Source organism: Ranitomeya variabilis, chromosome 5 (assembly GCF_051348905.1).
Source record: "Ranitomeya variabilis isolate aRanVar5 chromosome 5, aRanVar5.hap1, whole genome shotgun sequence".
NCBI lineage: Eukaryota > Metazoa > Chordata > Amphibia > Anura > Dendrobatidae > Ranitomeya > Ranitomeya variabilis.
Window position 1 is genome coordinate 358576785 of NC_135236.1, and position 12278 is coordinate 358589062.

At 43.1% G+C, this 12278-nt stretch overlaps 1 protein-coding gene across 3 annotated transcripts in view; it reads left to right on the top strand.

The window, feature by feature from the left end:
- CRELD2 (CRELD disulfide isomerase 2) overlaps positions 1–12278 on the top strand; it is a 54199-nt gene that overhangs the window by 19474 nt on the left and 22447 nt on the right. For all 3 annotated transcript variants that reach the window (XM_077264871.1, XM_077264870.1, XM_077264872.1), the window contains exon 5: positions 4414–4590. In XM_077264871.1, the coding sequence (XP_077120986.1) occupies positions 4414–4590 (177 nt within the window). The remainder of the gene's footprint in view (positions 1–4413; positions 4591–12278) is intronic.

The window sequence follows — 12278 nt, forward strand, 5'->3', positions numbered from 1 at the left end:
TTCTCTCCTGTCTTTTGACTTTAAGCTGATGATAAACATTTTGTGAGCAAGACCTGTTTAGAGAGTAGTGATTTTGCGACATTGAACCACAAAGTGTATTTAAAACTTGATTAAACCCTTTCTTAAAAAGGGTTTTCTGGCATTAAGCCACCAGCGTACAGTCACTGCATGTGACTGCAGACTTGTAAATCCTCACATTGCGTGCGTTGTGGTGTCGGGAGCAGGCAGTCATACACTGTGTGCAGAATTATTAGGCAAGTTGTATTTTAGAGGATTATTTTTATTGATCAACAACTATACATAGTTATACATAGTCATATACGTAGTTATTAAGGTTGATGGAAGACTAAGTCCAAAGGCAAAAAAAACCCATGTGGCAAAGAGTAAGCTCCACATTGGGGAAAAAAATTCCTTCCCGACTCCACATACGGCAATCAGACTAGTTCCCTGGATCAACGCCCTATCAAGGAATCTAATATATATAACCTGTAACATTATACTTTACCAGAAAGGCATCCAGTCCCCTCTTAAATGTAAGTAATGAATCACTCATTACAACATCTTACGGCAGAGAGTTCCATAGTCTCACTGCTCTTACAGTAAAGAATCCGCGTCTGTTATTATGATTAAACCTTCTTTCCTCCAGACGTAGAGGATGCCCCCTTGTCCCTGTCTCAGGTCTATGATTAAAAAGATCATCAGAAAGGTCTTTGTACTGTCCCCTCATATATTTATACATTAAAATAAGATCACCCCTTAGTCTTCGTTTTTCCAAACTAAATAGCCCCAAGTGTAATAACCTATCTTGGTATTGCAGACCCCCCAGTCCTCTAATAACCTTGGTTGCTCTTCTCTGCACCCGCTCTAGTTCAGCTATGTCTTTCTTATACACCGGAGACCAGAACTGTGCACAGTATTCTAAAAATGGTCGCACTAGTGACTTGTATAGAGGTAAAATTATGTTCTCCTTATGAGCATCTATGCCTCTTTTAATGCATCCCATTATTTTATTTGCCTTTGTAGCAGCTGCCTGACACTGGCCACTGAATATGAGTTTGTCATCCGCCCATACACTCAGGTCTTTTTCATTGACGGTTTTGCCCAGAGTTTTAGAATTAAGCACATAGTTATACATCTTATTACTCAATCAAATTGTTCTCAATCAAACCAAAAGACTCATAAATATCAAAGCTTAATATTTTTGGAAGTTGGAGTGGGTTTTTTTTTAGATTTGGTTATCCGGAGGATACCTGTTTGTGCAGGTAACTATTACTGTGCAGAATTATTAGGCAACTTAATAAAAATAAATATATTCCCATCTCACTTGTTTATTTTCACCAGGTAAACCAATATAACTGCACAAAATATAGAAATAAACATTTCTGACACGCAAAAACAAAACAAAAAAATTAGTGACCAATATAGCCACCTTTCTTTATGATGACACTCAGCAGCCTTCCATCCATAGATTCTGTCGGTTGCTTGATCTGTTTACGATCAACATTGCATGCAGCAGCCACCACAGCCTCCCAGACACTGTTCCGAGAGGTGTACTGTTTTCCCTCCCTGTAGATCTCACATTTTATGAGGGACCACAAGTTCTCTATGGGGTTCAGATCAGGTGAACAAGGGGGCCATGTCATTATTTTTTCTTCTTCGAGACCTTTACTGGCCAGCCACGCTGTGGAGTAGTTGGAGGCATGTGATGGAGCATTGTCCTGCATGAAAATCATGTTTTTCTTGAATGATACTGACTTCTTCCTGTACCACTGCTTGAAGAAGTTGTCTTTCAGAAACTGGCAGCAGGTTTGGGAGTTGAGCTGCACTCCATCTGCAACACGAAAAGGTCCCACAAGTTCATCTTTGATGATACCAACCCATACCAGTACCCCACCGCCACCTTGCTGGCGTTTGAGTCGGAGTAGAGCTCTCTGCCCTTTACTGATCCAGCCTCTGGCTCATCCATCTGGCCCATCAAGAGTCACTCTCATTTCATCAGTCCATAAAACCTTTGAAAAGTCAGTCTTAAGATATTTCTTGGCCCAGTCTTGACGTTTTATCTTATGTTTCTTGTTCCAAGGTGGTCGTTTTTCAGCCTTCCTTACCTTGGTCATGTCCCTGAGTATCGCACACCTTGTGCTTTTTGTTACTCCAGTAACGTTGCAGCTCTGAATATGGCAAAACTGGTGGCAAATGGCATCTTGGCAGCTTCACGCTTAATTTTCCTCAACTCATGGGCAGTTATTTTGCGCCTTTTTTGCCCAAGACGCTTCTTGTGACCCTGTTGGCTATTTGCCATGAAACGCTTGACTGTTCGGTGATCACGCTCCAAAAGTTTGGCAATTTCAAGACTGCTGCATCCCTCTGCAAGACATCTCACAATTTTGGACTTTTCAGAATCCGTCAAATCTCTCTTCTGACCCATTTTGCCAATGGAAAGGAAGTTGCCAAATAACTAAGCACACCTTATATAGGGTTTTGATGTCATTAGACAACACCCCTCCTCATTACAGAGATGCACATCACCTGATTTACTTAATTGATAGTTGGCTCTCAAGCCTGAACAGCTTTGAGTAGGACAACATGTATAAAAAGTATCGTGATCAAAATACAACTTGCCTAATAATTCTGCACACAGTGTATGGCACTTGCATGCTTCCTGCCATGCTGCTAGTAGACTGTGTCCGGCCTCGTTCACTGCAGGTGTATTGAGCGAGTCTGTGCCCATCTAGTTGGCACGTGAATGCATGTATGCAAATCACATACTTCCGATCATGCGCCTGCCACTCCTCACGGCATCGGAGAATCCTTACAGTTCACATTGCGCACAACATGAAGATTCACAAGTCTGCAGTCACATTGAGTGACTGCAGACTTGTAGCCTTAGGCCGGACAACCCCTTCTAAATACTATATTCCCTAGCATATATAATAACGGATACTCCCACACCAGTGCTGTTGTAGCAATGTCGGTGCTGGTTCTGCCTGTGGCTTGCCTGATATGGTTATGCCAAATGAGCACTGCAGTCAATCGCTAATGGGTTTCTTTGCTCACAATTTTTTCGGATGAAACTCAGTCCAAAGGAAGTATGAGAACTGCTGTCCATTAGCATCTGATTGGCTGTAAGGCTATGTTCACACGATCCTTTTTTCGCTGCGGATCCGCAGCAGATTTGCAGCTGCGGATCCGCAGACGTTTTCCATGCAGGGTACAGTACAATGTTACCCTATGGAAAACGAAATCCGCTGTGCCCACTATCCTTTTTTCGGCTTGAAAATCAGCGCGGATTTTTAGCGGAAAAAAAGAAGTACCATGTCAATTCTGTCTGCGGATTCCGCAGCGGGTTTCCACCTGCACCAATAGGAAAATGCAGCTGGAAACCCGCAGTGGAATCCGCAGTAGAAAAAGGACTGAAAACCGCAGTGAAAACCATCGCAGGTTTTGCACTGCGGTTTTCACAAATCAGGACCTGAAAATTCCGCAGCGAAAAAAGGATCGTGTGAACAAGCCCTTAGGCTTATGGCATAACCATGTCATGTGAAGCCAGGTGCTCGTGGGGAGTACCTGTCGTGTACTTTAAGAATTTGTTGATTGTGTAGTGGTCATGCCTTGCCATCTTTTGTGGATGTGGGTTACGTGACTCTCCTCCAAAATAGGATGTTTTGTAAAAGAATGGTCTTATATGTTACATTTTGCTCTCACCTGAGATGTGTCACCAGTGGTGTGCGGTGGCAACAGTTCTTTACTCCCTTCTTACTGTTGAGTGGACATTTGGCCGAGTGTGCACATGTATGTGAGGATCTGTGGAATAAGGCTACTTTCACACTAGCGTTAACTGCATTCCGTCACAATGCGTCGTTTTGCCGAAAAAACGCATCCTGCAAAAGTGTTTGCAGGATGCGTTTTTTCACCATTGATTAACATTAAGCGACGCATTGTGACGGATTGCCACATGTCGCACCCGTCGTGCGACGGATGCGTCGTGCAGTGGCGGACCGTTGGGAGCAAAAAACGTTGTTTGCAACGTTTTTTGCTCCGTCGTAAACGTCTTTTCCGACCGCGCATGAGCGGCCGGAACTCCGCCCCTACCTCCCCGCACCTCACAATGGGGCAGCGGATGCGCTGGAAAAATGCATCCGCTGCTCTCGTTGTGCGGCGGAGCCAACGTTAGCGTCGGGAACGTCGGCCCGACGCACAGCGACGGGCCGAGCCCGACGCTAGTGTGAAAGTAGCCTAAGCTGTTGGTCAAGTAACTTCACAACTATATTCTGCTTTGGATTTTCTGTACACATATCCATATTGAAAATCCAGCTGCTCCAAGCCTTCATATACATTGATTAAACTCCAGTCTGCTCGTCTTCTAATACTAACAAACTAAGATCATACCTCTTTGATTTACTCTCATTTTTCCAGGTTGTCTAGGTGGCTCAGAGCGACCGTGTCATGGTAATGGACTTTGTAGTGGTGACGGCACCAGAAGTGGAGATGGATCATGTCGTTGTAATGCGGAGTATACTGGGACATTTTGCCTTGAATGTGCAGATGGATACTTCAATGTAGAGAAAAATGACACCCACTGTACTTGTTCTGGTAATTGCTATTTCTATTCTGGAGTCACATTTGTTTCTTCTGATTTATTAGCATTATTTTCTTTCACATTGTCTGAAGTTTTCTGTCTTTAAAAAAAAAATTGTGTGATCCACAGAAATATGCCCCATAGATGAATTTGTTTGGCAGAGGGATAAAATGATGGATACGATGCACTTTTTATTTTTCTCATAGTAAGGGTAAGTTCACACTGGGCATTTTTGCTGCTTTCTTTATGCTAATTTTCAGCTGCTTTTTACAGTACCAGCAAAGCCTATGAGATTTCAGAAATCTCATGCACACACATTGGGTTTTTATGTGATCAGTATTTTGTGCTTTACGGCGTTTTTTTGACATAGAGCATGTCACTTCTTTCAGCGTTTTTTCAGTGTTTTTCACCCATTGACTTGAATGGGTGGTGAAAAAACGCTGCAAATACTCTAGGTTGACTTTTCTTGCAGCGTATTTGCTGCAGAAAAGTCAAGGAGAGCCGGATGTGACAACATCACACCCAGCTCTGCTACATCTAGATGGCAGGCTGCATGATGCGTTCATGCAGCCTGTCATTAAGCAGCACCCCCCCATTCACTTGAATGGGGGGGTCCGACAATACAGTGTTTGACACGCTGTCGTATGCATGACAGTGCAGCAAACACGGCTTCTGATTGGTGGGGAAATCCTCCCCGCCGGTCAGAGAGCCGCGGCTCCCCGCTGTCAGAAGACAGCGGGAGCGCTCAGCTGTGATTGGAGGTGTAAACTTTACCTCCGATCACTGGTGTCAGCTGATGGGACTACTGCTCCCATCATCTCACACCTGCTAACACTAATTACTGTGAGAGCAGGAGCGGCGGAGGGGAGTTTTCATCTGCCGCTCCTGCGCTATAAATAAATAAATAAATTAAAAAAAAAAAAAAAAAAAAAAAGGCATGGGGTCCCCCCTAATTTTGATAACCAGCCAGACAAAACTCACAGCTGGGGGCTGCAAACCCAGCTGTGAGCTTCAGCAAGGCTAGTTATCAAGAATAGAGGGGTCCTTGCGCTTTTTTTTTAAAAAATAATTATTTAAATAAATAATTTAAAAAAACGGTGTGGGGTCCCCCCCATTTTTGACAACCAGCCTTGCTAAAGCACACAGCTGGGGGCTGGTATTCTCAGGCTGGTAAGAGGCCATTGATATAGGCCCCCCCCCCCAGCCTAAAAATAGCAGCCCGCAGCTGCCCAGAAAAGGTGCATCACACACACACGTTTTAATGAAATAAAACACCACCCAGTTTTGACCATCTTTTTATTGTTCTGCCATTCCAAAGCGAAGCCATCAATCTTCTGTAATAAAATAAAATAGAAAGCCAAAAGTATACTCCCTGATCGGTCGTAGTCCGATATAACGAGTGTCCCACACAGTATCTGGGGGAGATAAAGCTTACACCTGGAAGTGCTGCTAATGCGACCACCCCCCGCTGTAAGTACTTCGGAATGAATGAGAGGGAGCGGGCGCAGGCTCCGTAACTAGCGGTGACGTCACCGAGCCTGCACTCCTCACAGCCTGACGGGGATAACCTCTGCACCGTGGGAAAATGCCAGGGAAGAGGATAATGCAGGTAATGTATCTATCTATCGATCTGTTCTATCAATCTTATCTATTGTATCAATATACAGTATCTCTTGTATCAATCTGTCTCTTGTATCAATCTATCTCTTGTATCTATTCTATCAATCTATCTATTCATTCTATCTATTCTTTCCTATCTACAGGAAGTTGTTTTTTTTTGTTTGTACTCAACTTTATTGGCATGCACAAAGATAAAAACAAAACTCAGGAAAAAATAGCGGCAAAAAGGCACCAAAAATGCACCTGAACCTGCATTTTTGGTGCAGCTTCTTTCTTGCCAAGATGATCAGATTTTGCTGCAGAAGAAAAACGCAGCAAAAACGCCCTGTGTGAACTTGGCCTAAAATATGTTTACATTACAAGTGCTGTCTGGATCCTGTATATTTGACAGGGTAGAATGCTAGCAGGTTCCAGAGGCCACCAGCAGAACCGTGACTGTAGTATTTGAAGTCTGTAACCAGGGATCAATGCAAAATAAATCATTCTAGGTGACATCTATACATATGTGCAAAATGGTTTGTAAAAGTGTACACACCTTTTACCTTTTATGTGCTGTACTCCCTCAAACATGTATTTTACAATTAAAACTTGCATATGGCAGAAGCATATCATTTATAGGTGCTATGGGTGAAAGTAGTATTGAACACGTAACCATTGTTTTAAGTAAATATATTTCTAAAGGTACTATTACACAAAATTATCACCTGAACCAGGTCAGTAACAACCCATCCAATCCACACAGGCACAAACATGAAATACCATAATAGATGGCCATAAATAAGTTATCTATCTATATAATTGTCTAAGGGTCACTTCCGTCTGTTTATCTGTCACGGAAATCCCGCGTCGCTGATTGGTCGCGGCCGGCTGGATCCGGGGGCCGCCGTAAGGTGAGTATATAACTATTTTTTATTCTAATTCTTTTTTTTAACAGGGATATGGTGCCCACATTGCTATATACTACATGGGTTGTGTTAGATACTGCGTGGTCTGTGTAAGATACTTTGTGGTATGTGTTATATATTGTGTGGGCTGTGCTATATACTACGTGGCTGTGTTATATACTGCGTGGGCTGTGTTATATACTGCGTGGGCTGTGTTATATACTGCGTGGGCTGTGTTATATACTGCGTGGGCTGTGTAATATACTGCGTGGGCTGTGTAATATACTGCGTGGGCTGTGTAATATACTGCGTGGGCTGTGTTATATACTGCGTGGGCTGTGTTATATACTGCGTGGGCTGTGTTATATACTGCGTGGGCTGTGTTATATACTGCGTGGGCTGTGTTATATACTGCGTGGGCTGTGTTATATACTGCGTGGGCTGTGTAATATACTGCGTGGGCTGTGTTATATACTGCGTGGGCTGTGTTATATACTGCGTGGGCTGTGTTATATACTGCGTGGGCTGTGTTATATACTGCGTGGGCTGTGTTATATACTGCGTGGGCTGTGTTATATACTGCGTGGGCTGTGTTATATACTGCGTGGGCTGTGTTATATACTGCGTGGGCTGTGTAATATACTGCGTGGGCTGTGTTATATACTGCGTGGGCTGTGTTATATACTGCGTGGGCTGTGTTATATACTGCGTGGGCTGTGTTATATACTGCGTGGGCTGTGTTATATACTGCGTGGGCTGTGTTATATACTGCGTGGGCTGTGTTATATACTGCGTGGGCTGTGTTAGATACGGCGAGGGCTGTGTTATATACGGCGAGGGCTGTGCAATATACTACGTGGCCTGTGTTATATACTACGACCAATCAGCGATATTGGGGCGGGATTTAAACACCGCTTCACTTTATACTATTGATGCTGCCTATGCAGCATCAATAGTAAAAACATATAATGTTAAAAATAATAATTAAAAAACCCATTCTCACCTTCCGGCGTCCGCGGCACACTTTCCCGTTCCTCGCGACGCTCCGGTCCCAAGAATGCATTGCGGCAATGACTCGAGATCACGTAGCGGTCTCGCGAGATGATGACGTAGTGGTCTCGCGAGACCGTTACATGATCACGAGTTATTACCGCAAGGCATTACTGGTACCGGAGCATCGCGACGAGCATCGCTAAAGGCCTGAGCTGGATCCGGGGGCCGCCGGAAGATGAGTATATAACTATTTTTTATTTTATTTGTTTTTTTTAACAGGGATATGGTGCCCACACTGCTGTATACTGCGTGGGCTGTGTTATATACTGCGTGGGCTGTGCTATATACTACATACATATTCTAGAATACCCGATGCGTTAGAATCGGGCCACCATCTAGTGTGTAAAAATGAGAAATGACACAGGGAAAAAGTATTGAACACCGTTACTGACATTTATATAATACTTTGTACAAAGCCTTTGTTGGTGATAAGACGCCTCCTGTATGATGAAACTAGTCGCATGCATTGCTCAGGTGTGATTTTGGCCCATTCTTCCACACACATACTCTTCAAATCCTGTAGGTTCTGTGCGCTTCTTCTATTCAGGTCAGGCGATTGGCTGGGACATCCTAGCAGCTTTATTTTCTTTCTCTGAAACCAACTGAGATTTTTCTTGGCTGTGTGTTTGGGATCATTGTCTTACTGAACTGTCCACCCTTGTTTCATCTTCATCATCCTGGCAGATGGCAGCAGATTTTTATCAATAACATCTCTGTACATTTGTCAATTCATCCTTCCTTCATTCATATAAAGTTTGCCAATGCCATATGCTGAAAAACAGCCCCACATCGTTATGTTCCCACCTCAAGCTTCACTGTTGGTATGGTGTTTTTTTGATGATAAACCCAAACATGGTGTGTATTATTTCATCCAAAGAGTTCAATTTTGGTCTTCTCTGACCAGGGTATAGTCTCCCAGTATTTCATAGGCGTGTGTAAGTGTTGTTGAGCAAACTTTGAACGCGCTTGAACATGCTTTTTGTTCAGCAATGGAGTTTTGCGTGGTGAGCGTGCCATGGCGGTTGAGTGCATTACTTTTCTATTTTCTTTGAAACAATTGTGTCTGTTATTTCCAAGTCTTTCTGTAGCTCTCTACAGGTGGTCCCTGGCTCTTGGACAACTTACCGTATATACTCGAGTATAAGCCAAGAATTTCAGCCCATTTAATTAAGGCTGAAATTGCCCCCCTCAGCTTATACTCGAGTCATTCCCAAGGGTCGGCAGGGGAGGGGGAGCTGTGTAATAATACTCACCTACTCCTGGCGCGGTTCCTGCAGGTCCCTGGTTCTTTGGGCGCCGGCAGCTTCTTCCTGTATTGAGCGGTCACATGGTAGGGTGGAGCCGCATATTCATTACTGTAATGAGCAGTACCATGTGACCGCTCAATACAGGAAGAAGCTGCCGGCACCCAGAGAACCAGGGACCTGCAGGGACCGCGCCAGGAGCAGGTGAGTATAATGGGGGCATAGTCACCTGTTCCACCGTCGGTGCCGTTCCGTCTTCTGCGTCCTCTGCAGTGACGCTCAGGTCAGAGGGCGCGATGACGCGATTAGTGTGCGTGCTGCCCTCTGCCTGAACAGTCAGTGCAGAGGACGGGGAAGACACAGCGGTGCTCGGCGGTGGGACAGGTGAATATAGCAAGTGCCGGGGGCCTGAGTGACGGCTGTTGCTCCGATTTTTTTTTTTTTTATTATTTTTTATTTTTATTTTTATTTTTTTTATTTATTTTTTTTACTTTTTTTTTTTTATCACAGCAACAGCATATGGGGCAAATATCTCTATGGAGCATCTTACGGGGCCATGTGCAGCGTTATATGGGGCAAATATCTCTATGGAGCATCTTATGGGGCCATGTGCAGCGTTATATGGGGGCAAATATCTCTATGGAGCAACTTATGGGGCCATGTGCAGCTTTATATGGGGGCAAATATCTCTATGGAGCATCTTATGGGGCCATAATCAGCATTTGTGCAGCATTGTATGGGGCAAATGTGTCTATGGAGCATCTTATGGGGCCCTAATCAACATTTGTGCAGCATTATATGGGGCATATTTTAATATGGAACATCTTATGGGGCCCATCATAAACTGTATGGAGCTATATGGGGCGTATTTTGTATGAAGCATTATATTCTGTAAAAAGCAAATCAAGGCAGCAAAGATTGAGACAGAGAGACACATTGCCAGAGAGAGTAAAAAATAATCCCAAAATATTATTTAACTACGTAAATAGTAAGAAACTAAAAAATGAGTGTTGGCCCCCTTAAAAATAGTCTGGGTGAAATGGTGGATGAGGATGAGGAAAAAGCCAATATGCTAAATTACTTTTTTTTTCATCAGTATTTACACAAGAAAATCCCATGGCAGACAATATGATCAGTGATAACAAAAATTCCCCATTAAGTGTCACCTGCTTAACCCAGCAGGAAGTACGGCGGCGTCTAAAAATCACTAAAATTGACAAATCACTGGGCCCGGATGGGATACACCCCGAGTACTGCAGGATTAAGTACAGTCATTAATAGACCATTATTTTTAATCTTTAAAGACTCCATAATAACAGGGTCTGTACCACAGGACTGGCGTATAGCAAATGTGGTGCCAATATTCAAAAAGGGGACAAAAACTGAACTCGGAAATTATAGGCCAGTAAGCTTAACCTCTACTGTGGGTAAAATCCTGGAGGGCATTCTAAGGGATGCTATACTGGAGTATCTGAAGAGGAATAACCTCATGACCCAGTATCAGCATGGGTTTACTAGGGACCGTTCCTGTCAGACTAATCTGATCAGTTTCTATGAAGAGGTAAGTTCCGCACTGGACCAAGGGAACGCAGTGGATGTAGTGTATATGGACTTTTCAAAAGCCTTTGATACGGTGCCACACAAAAGGTTGATACATAAAATGAGAATAATGGGGATAGGGGAAAATATGTGCAAGTGGGTTGAGAGCTGGCTCAGGGACAGGAAACAAAGGGTGGTTATTAATGGAGCACACTCGGACTCGGTCGCGGTTAGCAGTGGGGTACCACAGGGGTCAGTATTGGGCCCTCTTTTTATCATATTTATTAATGACCTTGTAGGGGGCATACAGAGCAGAATTTCAATATTTGCAGATGACCCTAAACTCTGCAGGGTAATCAGTACAGAGGAGGACAATTTTATATTACAGGATGATTTATGTAAACTAGAAGCTTGGGCTGATAAATGGCAAATGAGCTTTAATGGGGATAAATGTAAGGTCATGCACTTGGGTAAAAGTAATAAGATGTATAACTATGTGCTTAATTCTAAAACTCTGGGCGAAACCGTCAATGAAAAAGACCTGGGAGTATGGTTGGATGACAAACTCACATTTAGTGGCCAGTGTCAGGCAGCTGCTACAAAAGCAAATAAAATAATGGGATGCATTAACCCCTTCACGAACTTGCCCTTTTCTGTTTTTGCGTTCTCATTTTTCGCTCCCCTCCTTCCCAGAGCCATAACTTTTTTTTTTTTTTTCCATCCATATGGCCATGTGAGGGCTTGTGTTTTGCGGGAAAAGTTGCACTTTTCAACAACCTCATTGGTTTTAGCATGTCGTGTACTAGAACACGGGAAAAAAATTCCAAGTGTGGTGAAATTGCAAAAAAAGTGCAATCCCACACTTGTTTTTTGTTTGGCTCTTTTTGCTAGGTTCACTAAATGCTAAAACTGACCTGCCATTATGATTCTCCAGATCATTACAAGTTCATAGACACCAAACATGTCTAGGTTACATTTTATCTAAGTGGTAAAAAAAAATTCCAAACTTTGCTAAAAAAAAAAAAAAAAATTGCGCAATTTTCCAATACCCGTAGCGTCTCCATTTTTCGTGATCTGAGGTGAGGGCTTATTTTTTGCGTGCCAAGCTGGCATTTTTAATTATACCATTTTGGTGCAGGTAAGTTCTTTTAATCGCCCGTTATTACATTTTTATGCAATGTAGCGGCGACCAAAAAAACATAATTCTGGCTTTTCGAATTTTTTTTTTTCTCGCTACGCAGCTTAGCGATCAGGTTAATCCTTTTTTTTTTTTTTTTTTTTTATTGATAGATCGGGCGATTCTGAACTCGGCGATACCAAATATGTGTAGGTTTGAGTTTTTGTTATTGTTTTATTTTGAAT